Source organism: Gnatocerus cornutus, chromosome 3 (assembly GCF_029298725.1).
Source record: "Gnatocerus cornutus isolate USDA-ARS CGAHR chromosome 3, icGnaCorn1.1, whole genome shotgun sequence".
In the NCBI taxonomy this organism is placed as follows: Eukaryota; Metazoa; Arthropoda; class Insecta; order Coleoptera; family Tenebrionidae; genus Gnatocerus; species Gnatocerus cornutus.
The window spans coordinates 17,590,125-17,607,498 of record NC_142235.1 but is presented as its reverse complement, the minus strand read 5'-3'; the positions used below and the strand labels follow the sequence as shown (position 1 = coordinate 17,607,498).

Below are 17,374 nucleotides of genomic sequence, written 5' to 3'. Positions count from 1 at the left end.
CGGTAAAGTTGCCAGTTTTTGGGTTTCGGACTCAAATTTGAGAATTCTCGATTTTTTAGGGTTCTAAATTGGGATTTTCAGCTCTTGGATTTTCTAAAATTCTTATTTTTTTGTTTATTTATAGTCCTTGCATCCTTTTAATTCTAAACTAACCGTTTTTTTTTCGTATTTTTTGGATTCGCTGAATTTTTCGATTTCGCAAAGAATCTAACGAATTTCCAGAATTTTAGAAGCTCTGGCGTCGTTGAACAACTTTTATCTCCTGCGTTTCCATTCAAACAATACTACAAAATTATGAAAATTGAGCAATAAAGCACGGAAAATTACAGCATTTCCCATCAAATAAATAATTTCTTTACGAGCTTATCACATTTCTCTTGGAATAGATCCAGAAACGAACAAACAATCGCAACATTGTAGCAACTTTCCGTTCGATTTTATTTTCTGTTGAATTTATTTATTCCCAATAAGTCACTACTGACCTTAATTTCCGACGATAAGACACGATTTTTACAACAGCGAACAATAGCACAGTTGTGGGAACGACTATGAACTTATTAGTGATAATTAGTGTTGTTTACCATTAGACCAGTGATATAAATAATGAATGTTTTTTAAGGTCGTTCTCGACGCGGAGGAGATTTTTTAGTAAATTTCCCATATCCGTTATTATTTCCTGGTGAATTTTTCTGACCTTCAAGCGCGAATAATAATATCTAGACACGTGTATTTATTATAGTGTTTCTTTTTCAGGTGCACCGTCGTCCTGTTCAACACAAAGACCGAGCAGCAGCACCACATCATCAACACCTCTCGCAAAACCATCTCATCTCTGGCCTTTTCTGCATGCGGACGTTACGTGGTGACAGGCGAATGCGGCCACCAGCCAGCAGTCCGGGTATGGGACTTGTACTCGGATCCGACTCCGGGTCATCCGGGTCTAGCGCCCCAACCCCAACAGGTGGCCGAGTTCATGGGCCACAAGTACGGCGTGAATTGCGTCGCATTCTCACCCTCCGGCAAGTACGTCGTGAGTGTAGGCACCCAACATGACATGATCGTGAACGTCTGGGACTGGAAGAACAATATTAAAGTGGCGAGTAATAAAGTCAGCACGAAGGTGAAATCCGTGGCTTTTGCGGATAACGGCAGCTATTTCGTGACGGTCGGGAATAGACACGTCAAGTTTTGGTATCTGGAGTATGGGAAATCGAAGGTAAGTCGGAGGAGGCGTGTGGAGGTGGTTTAACCCATGAACGCCCGCTACCAGAAATAAATTTATTTTCATAAATTTTACATATTATGAAGTTTAGTTTAGATACCTGAGTGATCCTACATACAAATTTTTTTCTAAGCTGTCCTATACAAGTGTCCCATAGAAAAAAGGCTTATAAAGGCAACAATTCTGAACCAACATTTCGAAACGAAATTTTTTTAGCTTAAAAAATAATCGAGTTATGAAGTAAAAACGGTAGCCAATCCCGAAGCAGAACAGTATTTGAAAATCGGTAACTATGGACACGTACTATCATTCATTGGTCAGATGAACATTACACTCTCGTTGCCTAGGATATTTTACTCCACCTCTATAATAAGCTTCTGGGATTGGTTGTTAATTTTTTATCCTTTCTTGAATACTATTAAATTTAATCAATTTTTGTTTTGAAATTTACCATCTGTATTGCTGTTGGCACCTTTCTTTGTTCTCTGGGTCACCCTGTATTTCAAAGTAAAATGTTTATTCTAGAAATGGCATTGTTAGTTTTCTACTCAAGAAGATAGGGAGGCAACGCGAGCGAGCGTTGACGTCGCATTCCCCCTTAAATTGCCACTGACATAATACAGGGTATACAGGTGTTCCAGAACTCGCACCCCAGAGAGCAAGGAAGGGTGCCGACAGCAATACAAATGGTAAATTTCAAAGCAAAAATTGAGTTTAATAGCGATATTTCATACCAAATCGACCACTTTTAACCCCGACTCTTTTCGATTTGGCTGAAAGTTCTTCATCTTTTTCTACCCTATGAAAACCAGTTCTTAAATTTTTTCAAATTTTTATTCTCAACTCAAAAAAAGTTACGAATTTTTCCAAAAAATGGCTTTTATATTTACATTTTTATATTTATATTTTTGAAAATTTTAATTTTGAAATGTACTTTCCAGAAATAAATTCAAAAAAAAATTAAGATGATAAATTCAATGAAATTTTCTCTTTTTTTTAAGAAAACCCGTTATTTTCTCGAAATTCGCCATTTTCTATTTTTTATTTTATTTTATCAAGAAAAACTTCAATTAATTCTGAGCTAACCATACTTTTTTTTTCACATCTTGAATAAGCATATTTTTCTTTATTCAGACCTAAAATTTTGTAATTTTTGACAAAACAAGTGGTTAAAAATAAATATCGATTAGGTCATTGTCTAGCAGTTAATAGAGCTCAATTTAAACATTTACTTATTTATTATTATTATTATTTACTTATTATTACTATAATTTTGGATGTGATTTTTTTTGTATTTTACCCACTGGGTCGTATTAAATATTCTTTTCTTTGCTTATTTTTTGTCAAAAATTGCAAAATTTTGGGTCTTAATGAAGAAAAATGTACTTCTTTCAAAATAAGAGAAAAAAGGGATGGTTGCTAAACAAAAGAAGGTGGCAACAAAGTAAAAAAATCGAAACAAGCATAATAAATAAGACAATTTTATTAAAAAAAATTTGTAACGTTTCAAACAAGAAAGCTATATTACTTGATACTTTTAATTTAATTAATATATTAAATTTGAATTATAGTTGTAGAATGAAACTATAAATTAAGTATACAATCCTGTAAAATAATTGCAATAATTTTATTGTATAACTTAAAACAAAGTAATAAAAATTTTAAAAATATATTTTTTCCATTAAATAAAAAAAAAATAAATAAATCGGCCCACTCTGGGAGAGCAGGAATGATCGCAGAATTAATTGTAGTTTTTTTTTTCAGAAAATAACGTTTTTTCTCAAAAAAGCGAAAATTTTATTAAATTTATCATCTTAATTTTTTTTTGTATTTTCTTCTGAAAAGTACATTTTAGAACAAAAATTTTGAAAAAGAACGTCCCAATAAGTTAATTTTTTGAAAAACTTATTGCTATTTAAAAATATAAAAGTCACTTTTTTGGAAAAACTACTTTTAGGTTAGAAACAAAAATTTGAAAAAATTCTGAGAACCGTTTTTTATAGAGTAGAAAAAGAAAAAAACTTTTAGCCGAATCAAAAAGGGTCGGGGTCAAAAGTGGTCGATTTGGTATTGAATACCTCAATAGTATTCGAGAAAGGATAAAAATTAACAACCAATCCCGAAAGCTCATTCTAGAAGTGGAGTAAAAGACGAGAGTTTAATGTTCATCTGACCAATGAATATTTTCAAATTCGGTTCTGCTTTTTGATTGGCCACCGTGTGTTCGTCTTCGTCTTATCTCGATTATTTTTTCAGCTAAAAAATTCTTGTTTCGAAATTTTGATTCAGAATTGTTGCCTTCATAAGCCTTTTTTCTCTGGGTCACGAGTTCAGGGACACCTGTATTCAGTTTATGATTTTACAGGAAAAAAATTAAATACGGTGAAGTGATAAATGCACTGAAAACCGAGGTTTTTCCATTTTTTTTGCTAAAAACTGAAACAACCATTTGCTTGAAAAAAAATGTTAATGAAAAGTCAAAAGACAGTAGTTTATAGTAAAAATTAAAACATACAGAAAAAACAATTCTAAAGTTCTTAAAAAAAATTGTAAACTGGCTGTTCTATCTAAAGGACACTGGGCGCTAATGGGTTTTAATTGCGCTTTTTTAGTACAAGGAGGCGGTGCCGTTGATGGGACGTTCTGCCATTCTGGGTGAACAAAGGAATAATTATTTCTGTGATGTCGCTTGCGGCAAGGCCCAATGCGGCGATAGCACCTACGCTATCACCAGGTCGGGGCTCTTGTGTGAATTCAACAATAGAAGACTTTTAGATAAATGGGTAGAATTAAGGGTGGGTGCAACCATAAATAAATTGATTCTTCTTTACTGACAGTTTGATTACAGACAACAAGTGCCAATTGTATTACTGTAGGAGAAAATTATATTTTTGTCGGTTGCGCCGAAGGAATTATTCGATGCTTCGATCCTGCCACACTTCGGTTTGTCACGACGCTTCCAAGGACTCACTACCTGGGGGTGGATGTCAGCCTGGGGACTAGCATAAAGTGAGTGGGGCTTCCGATCATCCTTCTTTGTAATCGCGTCTTTTGCAGTCACATGGCTTCGCCGCCGCACGATGCTAAATATCCTGATACAGTAGCGCTCACTTACAACGAAACTAATCATAAACTAACAAGTATTTATAATGACCACTCCATCTACGTCTGGGACGTCTACAACATCAAGAGGGTAAGAAATTTTTTATAGTTGAGGGCCGCGGAAAATTGAGATCCATCTATATTTGAGGGCCACCTCTCCCCGAATTAGTCGTCGAATTTACTTCAATTTGTGCACTATTCCAGGTGGGCAAGTCCTTCTCGTTCCTCTACCACTCCGCCTGCATCTGGGGGGTGGAAATGGCCCCCCCAAACAGCCCCCTTCCTCCTGGTAGCTTCTTGACGTGCAGCTCCGATGACACCATCCGCGTCTGGACTTTGGACAAAGTCTCTGATCGCAACGTCCGCGACATCTACCGGCCGAACGTCTACAGCAACGAGCTCCTGAAGGTCGTCTACGTGGACAAAGACCTCTCCTACATCAAAGACCTGGACTTGTCGGTGGGTAACAACAGCGACAAGCTCCAGGAGACGTCGTACGACGGAAGAAACGGCGTCCGCTGTATCCGAGTGAGTCCCGATGGTAAGAATCTGGCGTCTGGCGATCGATCTGGAAATATCCGCATCCACGACACCGCCACCATGAAAGAAGCGTGTAAAATCGAAGCGCACGACTCCGAAGTGCTCTGTTTGGAGTACTGCGGGCCGAATTCGACCCTGAACTTGATGGCCAGCGCGAGCAGAGACAGGCTACTCCACGTGTTCGACGTGAAACGCGGTTATGAGTTCTTGCAGACTTTGGACGACCACTCGTCGTCGATCACCGCGGTGCGGTTTATGAGCCATCATGGAAACCTGCAGATGGTGTCTTGCGGCGCCGATAAAAGTTTGATTTTCCGGTCGTTGGGGGATCTGGGTGGGAAGCCGCAGTTCACGCGCGATCATCACGCGACGGGGAAGACGACGTTGTACGACATGGAGGTCGACACGGGGCAGAAGCACGTCCTCACGGCGTGTCAAGACCGGAACGTGCGCATCTACAGCGTCAACACCGGGAAGCACACGAAGAGCTTCAAAGGGAGCACGGGAGACGACGGGACGCTGATTAAAGTCGTGTTGGATAGATCCGGGATCTACCTGGCGACGTCCTGCACGGACAAGTCGCTCTCAGTGTACGATTACTACTCCGGGGAGTGCATGGCGTCCATGTGTGGGCACTCTGAATTGGCCACTGGACTGCGGTTCACCAACGACTGCCGCCGGTTGATTTCGGCGAGCGGCGATGGGTGCATTTTTGTGTGGAAGGTTCCGCATGATATGGTCGTGACGATGGTGGCCAGGTTGAGCCAGCAGGCCATGAGGGAGGGGAAGACTCTGGATAACGATCTCTTGAACGAGAGTAGGGATATGTATGACAACGACGTGGACGCCAGTTATAGGTAAGTCTGCGAGGGGAAGTAGTAAAATGGGGATACGACTAGATCGTCTCCGACAGTTAGCCCTCGACAATTCGTCCCCATGCAATTTGCCCCCAGTTTAATTCGTCCCGGTGGGATCTTTAGTAATAAATTGAAGAATGTGGTTTATATTATATAATTTTACTTAAAATTCATATCTGCAACACAAGGTAGCTTATACTAAGAAAATTCGTTTTATTACAATTAAAAAAATATAATGTATTATAAAATTGTCACTGGTACATAAAAACATTTGGGGTATTCCATACCAAATAGACCACTTTTGACCCCGACCTTTTTTGATTTAGTTAAAAAAAAATATCTTTTTCTATTCTATAAAAAAAGGTTCTCAGATTTTTTTCAATTTTTTTGTTCTTAACCCAAAAAAGGTATGAATTTTTCTAAAAAATGCTTTTATATTTTTAAATTGCTAAAACTTTTTGAAAAATTAACTTATTGGGACGTTTTTTTTTTTCAAAATTATTGTTTTGAATTGTATTTTTATTATTTTTAAGACAAAAATACAAGAAAAAATTTAAATGATGAATTTAATAAAATTTTCGCGTTTTTTGAGAAAAAATGTTGTTTTTCGTATCCCTGAGTGGGCCGATTTTTTTTATTTTATTTTTTTATTTAAATGAAAAAATATTTTTTTCTACTTTGCGTTAACAATACTTTCATTGTGGAACGCAAACGCGTTTCACAATAAAAACAATTGTTTTTATTATAGCACGCAAAACAGTAATTTTTTTTGGTTATGTTGGCTATGTTATTATGCCGGCACTTAAACGTTGAATCAAAACCTCAATGATGATCATCATCATGATCACGAAAATGTAAATTTAGGAATAATGAATTAGAAGAAAAGCAAACGTTGTAATACCTAATTTTGCAAAATTAAACAGAAAACGTCAGTAATTATTTGAATTGAAATTTTGTTAGACAAATGTCATTACCTCTTTTGTCACCAACCTAACTTGTCAAAAATCCCTAATCGAAAATAATTTCTTTCAAATGCAATTTTTAAATTTATTTACAATGCAAAGTAGAAAAAATAGTATATTACACTCATTTCATAAGACGACTTGTAGCACTCATTCTATTTGAAAACTCATTCGTGCTACAATACTCGCCTTACGAAATACGTGTAATAAAATACTATTTTAAAATTTTTATTTATTCTTTTTTAAATTATAGAGATATAATTTATATATTTTTTAAATTATAGATTTTACAGAATTGTATACCTAATTTAGAGTTTTATTCTAAAACTATTAGGATTCAAATTTAACTTTATTATATTATTTTCTTGTATGAAAAAGCTTTTAGAAAAAAATAAAAATAAAAATTTTTTAATTTACAATTTTTTCTCAATGATTAAAAAAATAGAAAAAAAATCGGCCCATTCTCGGATATACAGGAATAATCGCAGAATTAAAAAAATAAAATAAAAAATAAAAAATTGCGAACTTGGAGAAAATAACGGTTTTTCTCAAAAAAAGGGAAAATTTGATTGAATTTTTTTTGAGAAAATTTAATTTTGAAAAAAAAAGGCGTCCCAATAAGTTATTTTCTGAAAAAGTTATAGCTATTTGAAAATACAGGTGTTTTTGAAATGCATGGACAAAATTTTTTGTGCTATTCCAGAAGAAGTATGAAGTATGAAAAACCAATTTTTAGGTCAAAAACTGACAAGGTATAATTAACCCCAATCCACGAACTTTCTACACCACTGGCAAAAAACGCACCTGGAATGGCATGTTTCCTAAGCAACCAGCAACTTGAGTTTCTTAACTTTTAAATTTAGTAGCGCACAAGCAAATTTATTGAAGTTTTTGTGTAATTTTAGCTCGAAAACAACAAGACTTTTACTAAAACTTTTTTCTCTTAATAGGCTCAAATTGTGTCAAGGCATTACTACACGCTTTTTGTAGATGCATTTCAAAAACATCCTGTAGAAAAGTCATTTTTTGGAAAAATTCATAACTTTTTTTGGGTTGAGAACAAAAATTTGAAAAAAAATTGAGAACTGTTTTTCATAGAGTCGGGGTTAAAAGTGGTCGACCCCATTTATAGAAAGACACAAAAAATTGTATTAGCATGCATGCGACAAACAAGAGTCTGAACAAGAATTAAATTATTATTATTGTTTGAGAAATATTCTAAATCATTTTCAATGGTCGCAAAAAATGTCTTTTTAAGAATGAACATCTGCAAATGAATTTTTAATTGTTCACTACGTGTCCGCTAAAAATAAAAAATTACATAAAAGTTGTAAATCCGTAATATATTAAGAAGAACATTTTAATGATCAGATGCAAGGAACATCTAAAAAATTACTTTAAATGACAATTTTAAGGGTTGCTACAATTCAATTGTCCCAAGCAAAAACACAATACAGTCGACTCTCGATAATTTGAGATCCAAAGGAGCGGGAACAAAGTTCAAATTATCGAGAGTTATACATATAGTGTGACTCAAATAATTCATAGAAAAAGAGAAGAAAATTGAAATAAACAAGAGTTTGATTGAAAATTTATTTTATTTATGTACACAGCTATTTATATCTTTATTTTTCTAAACCGTCGATAAAGTGGATGCTAAAATATCATACGGTTTCTTTTTTTTTTTAATTTACACAGATTTTGATGAAGTTTGATAAATTTAAAGACACTTTTGTTTTCTATAGCTCATGGCTCTTCAGTGACAAAAACATAAAAACATTTCAAATTTACGAAAGCAGACTAATACAAAATTCGATTTTGAAGCTGCAACGGAATTTTTAAGAATTCAGTTTTGTTTTTTTTGTTGTGTGCCTATGCGAGGCAATGCAATTGAATTAACGAAAGTTCTGGAGGAAAAAATTTAAATTATAGAGTGTTGGCGGGAAAAAAGCTCTCGATTCCACTTCAAATTACCGAGGGGACCAAAATGCATTGAAATTTTTTAATTTATCGAGAGAAATCGAGGAACTGAGAAAAAACTTCAAATTATCGAGAAATTCAAGTTATCGAGGTTCAAATTATCGAAAGTCTACTGTATCTGCTTTTTAAAAAATTTTTCACTGGGCCTAGAAATGACATTTAAAATGTCTTCACAAATGATTTTAACATTACACTTATCATTCATTTTTTTATCATTTAAAAATCTTCCAATAAATGACAAAAGTAGAGTTCAAATCATTTGTGAATGTCATTTCTAGGCCAAGTGAAAAATTTTTTAAAAAGCAGATACCGTGTATTTGCTGGGGACAGCCGAATTGTTGCCACATACAAATAAGAAATTATGAAAATCGGATTACATTTTATTGTATGTGATCGCAAATACGTGCAGGTACAAATTTGCGGGGGACGAACTGTCGGCGGCAAACTGTCGGGAACGAATTGTCCGCAAATCAGCAAAATCTGACTCACGGAACTTGCAGGTTTAGCATCGGCCAATTACCACAATGGGCGAAGAAACAATTGAACGAAGATACTAGTCATTTACCCCCACAGACGAAGAATGTGGCGGTGCCGAAAGGTCGGTGGGCCCAAAGAGCCGACAATCCGTTAGAAATGAAGAACTTTTACTCAAACAACCCCATGTCCTTGCCGGAGAGGAGGTTCGATTCCGATGGCTCTAAAGACAGCTCGCTGGAGGAGACTCGCAAGGAGGTCGTGATGACTCGGCGGGTACGTCCGTTATTTCTTTCTTTGACCACACTGTATATTTGCGCTTGTAGATGACGGAGAACATCACCATCCGGCGCCGCGAGCGCGATTCTACGGACACTGGTTTCGAATCAACGGCTCATGATGGCGATATTGATTCGGACCATGAGTACCGCCACCGTCCTCTCTACTACCCCAACCCGGCGGACTCCGCCAGCGGGAGCGAGTTCACGGTTACCAACATCGACGCCGACGAGCTCCGCAAATCCCAACGAAAGAAAAAGGGCACTGGGCCCCAACTCGTCATCCAACAGTCGCTGTCGACTTATGGGAGCCAAGACTCCGACGACGATGACGACGAGGCGTCCACCCCCAGCGGGGAGAACACCGACCGCAACCCCATGTCGCTCTTTTCGGTCAGTTCAGAGTCTCTCGACCAGTTGGGGAGTCGAGAAAAATACTTACAATCGACTTTTGAGAGCATGAGCGGCGCGGAAATGGAGGTGACGCCGGGGAAGACGTCCATCTCCAGCAAGTTCTTGACGAGGAGCACGGATATTAACATGGCGGCGATCAACGCGGTGAAGCAGACCAAGAGCGATCCGGAGGCGGCGATGAAGCGACAGATGCTCAGCAAGAGGATAGCCGAGACGAAGAAGAAGTTGGAAAGTGTAAGAGGCGCGCACTCCTCCATGGGTGAAACTCACGGGTGTTTGCAGGTGGGTCATTCTAGTCCGTTGAAGTACAGCCAGTCCATCCACGACCTCTCCCACATCCCGGAGCGCGACAAATGGGCGAAAAAAACAGGTAAAGATCAATGCGCGTGCTTGCAGTTTGAACTAAACCCGAACGATCGCGGTACTAACCCATCGGAAGAGTCCATCAGCTGTTCGGTACCGACCGATCTTCAGCTGTGTGGGTGTTATATGCAGGATATCGCCAAAAGTACTTCACAGCTTTCACACATTCTCAACACTGCCTCTTTACACGCTGCCAATGTAGAATTAGCTAATGATCAACTGATCAGACCGAGGAAGCTCAAGTTGGATAAGACGCTAGTTAAGTATAAGTTGCACAAAAGTCTGCCTGTCTCTCCGGTTAGTGAAGAGCGGAGCTTCTCCGACTTCGTCCAACAAAAAGAGGAGGCGAACCGGAAGTCCTTCAGTTATTTCGTGGATATCGAGAAGATCGACCCGGATGAAGGCTTCCGGCAGATCTGCAGCGACATCGAGAAGTTCTCCAAGGACTTCAGTAAGAAATACGAGCAGATCGAGAAAGGCGTGGAGGAGGAAGAAGGGAACTTCAGCTCCGACTCTCTGGAGGACTACAGTTTCCGCTCTGTTTTTAACAAGCAGGTGAAGAGCACCGTCCCTCCACGCCGCTGCGTCTCCTCCAACGAACTCAGCAATTATCAGAGCGAAGACTACGAAATCCCCAAGAGCGAGAGTTTTTATCTGAACCCCAACATCAAAACCAGCCAGGATAGCATCCTCAGCGACGACAACCTCCTGGAGGAGTACCCGATCCAGCAAAAGAGCTACTGTAACAGCATGGAGAGCATCCTCTCCAACGACTCTGATTGTAAGTCAGCTCCGTTGGAAGTCCTCTTCATGCCGCAGAAACGCTACCTCCAACCCCCGTCAGTGGTTCACTCGCAATCCCTCCCGAAGAACCTGGGGAGCGCCCCTGTAAGCCCCCGCAAGATGCGCACGTCGCAAACCCAAACCGACTTCCCCACGCCACAAGAAGTGGTGGCGAAGAAAACCACCGCGAGCGCGGAGTTCCAGGAGAAACTCCTCCGGTTTGAAAACATCGCGAAGACCCCAGTGGCGTTCTTCGTGGAGTCCGACCAAAAAGTCCGCTCAAAGAACGTGAAGAACACCGAGGAGAAGAAACCTCTCTCAGTCAAAAACAGCGCCTCCGAGATGTACATCCCCAGCTTAGAAACGAAGAACAAGCAGTACAAGAGCCGATACTGCAACGTCTTGAATAACAAACCGGAATTTAACGTGGAGATCTTCGAGAGCGGTGTTAAGAACTACACGGCAACCACGCTGAAATTCGAGAAGAATACGAACCACGTCCAGGAGACGTCGAGTTTGGACCGGCATCTCTTCACGAAGAGTCTTATGAGTGGGGAGAAGATCTGCCATAAACCTCCGAAGGCCGTCCGAAGACACAGCTCAAAAACCCGGAAGACTAAGACCTCCTACGAGTATGTTAAAAAGGAGGATTTTTATAGTATGAAGAGTAATAAGTTGAATAACCGCCACGTCACCGATGAGAACACCATTGAGTTGAGTTACAAGGAAAAGAACGTGGAGAAAGATTTAGAGACGAGTCCAAACATCTTCACGAAGTTGTACGACTCGTTAGATAAAACCGCGAAGGACTCGGAGGTCAATCTTAACATTGAGACGGAGAGGAAGGTGTACGACTCTGTAAACTTATGGTCTGAAGACAAGTTTGATAAAAGCAAGCGCTATGAAAGCATCCAGTTCGCTCTGGAGAATATTAAGATTCTTAATGAGATCCAGAAGAAAATCCAAAAAATTAACAACTTGGTGGATATTTTCAAAAAGAACATGTCTTCGGGGAAGGTGCGAGCCCTCTCCAGCATGTATGAGAGCATGACTAGTTATTACAATGATTTAACCAAGTTACAGGCGACTCCTATTAAGTTGCGCAAGCGCAACTTGAGTCTTCCCAGCTTCGTCGAGCGGCGGCTCAACGACGCTAAAGTCAAAAATGTTAACAACGAAGGACCGGAAGGTGATTATATCGGCATGTTGGATGTGGAAAGCGCTTCTGTACAAAAATGCAGCAAATCGTTCGGTGGACCCTTGCATGGAATCGCTTATTTAGTTTTTTTTTTGCGTTTTGGTGATTTTTTTTGCATGTTTACAGTTTATGTAGGCGAAAGCAGCCCGGAAACCAGTTTGCGTAGATCGTGCAGCTTAAGCGATCTAAGCATGCAAAAGCCGGTGGGGTCCAAAAATAAAATCGAAGGTAAGACAGGTCTCATGGGATTTGGGGACAATTCGTGCCCGACAGTTTGCCCCCGACAGTTCGTCCCCGGCAATTGGTGTCCAAAGCTCGTCTCCCGGTTAATTTGTTCCCAGTTATTTCGTTCCCTGCAAATTTGTCCCTGAAAGCTTTGTTTACATGCGCTGTCGACAATTTTTTTCTGGTTTTCTGTTCTAATGCATAGATTCTGGTGCTAGACATCGAAAAACACTAAAATATCCAATCTTCTTAGCTTCTAAAGTTTGCTTTTTATTGATTTTATGAGCAAAAAATAGTAGTACATTGACCAAAATGGTAGCAACTTGCATATTACAAAATAGTGAGTGTTTACTTGTCTATCATTGTTGTAAAAACCGTTTTTGGGTATAATTAAATTAGAAAATGGCGTCAAGATAGTGTAAATAAGGTATTGACACATTCTGTTTTATTTGCGATGAATTTATTAAAGTATAAAGCAAAAAAAATTATTTGGCAACAAATTTAAAGCTTTGTGAAGCTTATGAAGCCTATTTTAACTTCCAAATCCGGAATCAATATAAACATTGGGTACCTCATTTTGCCTGTTTTTACTACAAAAATACTTAAGAACATATTAATATTTTTGTAACTTGAATATTCAATAGTTTTTTGTTATTATTATACAGAAAAAATGTGAAAATAAATCCCAATTCATCTTAATTCTCATACAAGCAAAAGAAAATCACTAAATTTTCATTTTTGGACTTGATTTTTTATTATTTAAAATTTGTATGCTAATATTCTTGAATTAAAAAAATCTTTTCATTTGTACTTTATAATAAATTTATGAAAATTCAATCATGTTTCTTAAAAATTCGAAAAAATTGTTCATGTCTTCTTTATAAATGTTTATTTGCCAACGACAATATTATTATATTAGATTACAGTAGACTTGCGATAGTGTGAACTAATTAAGGCAAGCCATGTTTACATTTACGAATTGTTCATAGAGGCGAGGGAATGTAAAAATGTGTTAAACAAACTTTTATTAAACAAAAAACATAAACTGATCGATCAATCCATCATATCATCAATTCAAAGGTGGAAATGAAGTTTCTGGATGTACAGGGCGTTCTGATTACGAAACAGTAATAAGTTTCTCAAGATCAGCTCAAGTTTTTGAAAAATTGACACTTTGATGTCAAATTTCAGCTTAAACAAGCTGAAAAAAAATACTGTATTTCAATTTTTTTTTTAAATGTCCTAAAATTTTTTCAAAGTCGAGTTACTTCACCAACTATAGCACCAAATGTTAAAACAACATCGTTTAGAAGATTGAAGTGGCATCGGTTGTAAACGTAAGAACTAGTCTAAATAAATATGGAAAATTTCATGATTTAAGACAGCTCGATGAAAATAGTAAATTTAAATCAAAATCTTTTTTAATTTTCCTTTTCTCGTTCTTTCAAAATTTGGAAAAACAATTAAAAATCAAGAAAACTAGGGCTGATATGATAAATCTATCTACGAATTCTTACACAATAAGGTTTAAATTATAAAGAACCGTTGAGACTTCTTTGGAAAAAAAAGAAAAATTAATTTTTTTAGGGCTCTGAAATCAATGGATTATTAGTGAAAAAGACTTGGCACAGCTTGAAAGGTACTTTTTTCCAAAGATGTAAAAGAGGTTTCTGAATATTCAGGGCATCCTGATTACGAAACAGTAATTGGTTTTTCAAGATCAGCTCTAGTTTTCAAAAAAATAACTACTTTAATGTCAAATTCAGGCTAAACCGTAAAAAATACTGTATTTCAGTAGGTTTTTTTTTGAAAAAGTCCTCAAATTCTTTTAAAATCATTGTTACTCTACAAATAATGCCATTAAATGTTTGAGCAACATCGCTTAGACTTAGAAGATTGCAGTGACAATCGTTGAAAACGCAATAATTGGTCTAAAGAAACATGTAAAATTTTATGATTTAAGACTAAACACCGGAGAGAAATCGATGAAATTCGTAAATTTAAACTTAAATTAATTAAATTGGACTGACTGACTTTTGATTTTCCTTTTCTTGTTGCCAGAATCGCGTCTTCAAAACTAGGAAAAACAATTGAAAATCAAAAAAACTAGAACTGACATGATAAATCTGTTGACTCATTCTTACACAATAAGATCTAAATTATAAAGAACCATTCAGACTTTTTCGGAATAAAATTGGATTGGGGACGAATTGTCGGGGACAAATTGACGGGCGCGAACTGATCGTATCCCGTCTCACGGAATCCACGGGGAAGGCTTTGGGAATTTTTGCATGTTGGCAGCCCTGAAACTAACATTTACCTAACCTCCATTTTGTTACAATCCGCCATCTTGTCCCACGAAACTGTGAGATCTTCTTAAGCATGCGCACGCTTCTCTCGCTTCTCCCCCTTCAAACCCGCCCCTACCTCACCCACTTGTAGTTTCAGGGAAGAAACCCTCCACCGCCACCCGGAGTAACTCGAGATTCACCAAAAATAACGCCAAAATCACCAGGAGCCGCTCCAGCGGAGTGTTAAACCAGTCGGACTCGGAAAACGAAGCCGAGAAGAAAATGTCGCGGCTGATGAGGCCGACGATTAGCTCCCACAATAAGATTAATAAGTCTCTGCAGAGCAGGAAGAAACAGTCGTATTCGACGAGCAATTTAAACACGGTGGGGGTGGACAACGTGTCGACCTCCGACGAGGAGATGGTGGAGGCGCCGCCGATCAAACCGGCGGTGGCGCCGCGGAATCGGATGAGTTTTGATAACGGGCCTCCAGTCGTCACCCCGAGGAAGCATCTCAATAATAAAGACAAGTCCAAAGGTGAGTTCTAAACTTGGCCTCAAATCCCATGTTTATGACTTAATTCTTCTGATTCTTAAATCTTCTAATTTATGACAGGCATTGGTAAAAGTGATCACCCAACTATCCCTGTCTGATAGTCGAGTGATGTCGACACCTGTCATAAATAACAAAATTTAAGAATCAAGTACTGTGGTGGTTTCCTCCCTTTGTGCAATTAATGAAGTCATAAACACGGAATTTGGTGCCGGCTACAGTACGTGGTGATTACACCCGAGTTGCCTACAATATTTTTGCGACTTATAGTGGCCCGCCATACTATACACTTCGAGAAGCTCAAACCGGATCTGGACTCGACCATCACCAATGATGAGGACAATCTCGACTTATCCACCGTTGAAGGTAAGTCGGTTTTTGTATGAAAATTGTACCATGATGGTTGGTTTAGTGTCCCACCAGTTGTGCGACGATGTTATCCAAGAACTGACCACGGCTGCTGATAAGGTTGTGGATTTGTACAAGCGGTTGAATGACACGGAAACGGACACCCATGAGACCACAGTGGCGAAAATGGACATGGTCAAGAATTTAGAACTGTCCATTTTGAACACCCATAAGATTCTTCATGATTGTATTTTTAAGAAGTTGAAGCAGAGTAATGGAAACGTGGACGTCAATCAGACGGACACTGTGAAAAAATTGAACGATTTGGTGTCGAAAGGCACCAGCAGCCCCAATTCGGTTGTGACTATGATGGAACAATACTCGGATATCCTGCTAGACATGGTACAACAAAAAATTCATAATTCTAATATTTGATATTAGTTTTGTTATTCTGTGATTGTCTTAGTTGTATGGAGCGAATCTCATGTTATTTGTAATATCGTGAATTTATGGATTAATTAATTGTTATGAAACATTCCAGATTATCGGCTGTAACATTTATGATGTACTGAAACGATAGGCCAAATAAACGTGTGCAAATTAAGGATTTTTTAAGAGGAATTGTTTCTGTGCTTCCCTTAATCCGGTAGTATTTTTTATACAAACTGTTTATATTGTATTTTATGGTTGTTTTTAATGCAATGTGAATTGATCTTTTATCAAACCACAATGTATGTAACTTTATTTATGTTGTACAATTTTATTTAATATGTAATGTAATTTTTTAACAAATGTGAAGATCTGTTCTGTCCAAGTTACAGAATAAATCTTTTTAGTTATCAAACAGTCAATTCTGTATAGGCTCACCCAAATGTAACCTCAGACTGTAATTTCGTAAATCAATGTAGGTTCATAAAAATAAAACAATTAAACAACTAATTGTGTGTTTACCCGCCGAAACTCCGCTCCTCACTCAAGTTAGCTCATTTCCGTATTAGATAATTTTATTGGTTTGAACTGTAATATTTTATTACGTTTCATAATCGTAATTTACGTAAGAGATAGTGACGTCAAATTACTACTAAATGTCATTTGATATCGCTACTAGCGAAAATTAGCATTGCTTTTACCGTTTTAAGAAGAAGAAGAGTTTCTACGTTTTATTAACATTGAAGAAATAATAAAGGAAGTCTGTGGGTTTACGACTGCGAATAAAACTAGAAGAGATATAAAACTGCGAAGATGTTGGTTGGATTAAGTAGATTAGTTTGAGTTTGTGACCTTTTTATTGTTGCACAAAAAGTGGATTTCCATGAACATAGTTTATACGAGGTGTTTATACATGTTTCTAGCATCAAGGATGGCTGTTGAGTTCCTGACAGGAATTATTTTGCCGCTTTGTTTTAATAGTAAAAATAATTATGTTAAAAATTATATAAAACCCCGTTTTAGTTTCGTTTTTGTGTCCAAGTTTTTGGTTTTCAGGCTTCAAACCACAACTAGAACAGTTTTTTGAAGATAACTTTGCTCGATGAAAGTTTTACAAATAAAATTCCAATAAAGCTCTCGGCACGTCTCGTTAAAAATTTCAAAAGTAAAATGCTAATAAAGCTCAGCACGCATAGGTGGAAGTTTCAAAAGTTAAGTGCCAATAAAGCTCGGCATGCCTCGCTGGAAGTTTTCAGAAGTAAAATGCCAATAAAGCTCGGCACGTCTCGTAAAAGTTTCAAAAATAAAATGCCAATAAAGCTCGGCACGCTTTACTGAAAGTTTCAGAAGTAAAA

General features: G+C 37.7%; 1 protein-coding gene across 5 annotated transcripts in view; it reads left to right on the top strand.

Annotated features, from left to right (window-relative positions):
* The window catches only part of Wdr62 (WD repeat domain 62), a 45,122-nt gene extending 28,593 nt beyond the window's left edge, over positions 1 to 16,529 (top strand). For 3 of the 5 annotated variants that reach the window (XM_088031652.1, XM_088031654.1, XM_088031653.1), the window contains exons 4-15: positions 754 to 1,216; positions 3,835 to 4,017; positions 4,071 to 4,231; positions 4,280 to 4,415; positions 4,529 to 5,721; positions 9,164 to 9,413; positions 9,464 to 10,063; positions 10,112 to 10,199; positions 12,300 to 12,401; positions 14,841 to 15,227; positions 15,513 to 15,608; positions 15,655 to 16,529. In XM_088031652.1, the coding sequence (XP_087887778.1) occupies positions 754 to 1,216; positions 3,835 to 4,017; positions 4,071 to 4,231; positions 4,280 to 4,415; positions 4,529 to 5,721; positions 9,164 to 9,413; positions 9,464 to 10,063; positions 10,112 to 10,199; positions 12,300 to 12,401; positions 14,841 to 15,227; positions 15,513 to 15,608; positions 15,655 to 16,025 (4,030 nt within the window). In that variant the 3' untranslated portion in view covers positions 16,026 to 16,529. Of the gene's footprint in view, positions 1 to 753; positions 1,217 to 3,834; positions 4,018 to 4,070; positions 4,232 to 4,279; positions 4,416 to 4,528; positions 5,722 to 9,163; positions 9,414 to 9,463; positions 10,064 to 10,111; positions 12,165 to 12,299; positions 12,402 to 14,840; positions 15,228 to 15,512; positions 15,609 to 15,654 lie in introns of all 5 variants that reach the window. The other 2 variants (XM_088031651.1, XM_088031655.1) reach the window with 2 other exon arrangements.
* The last annotated feature ends 845 nt before the right edge of the window (positions 16,530 to 17,374 follow it).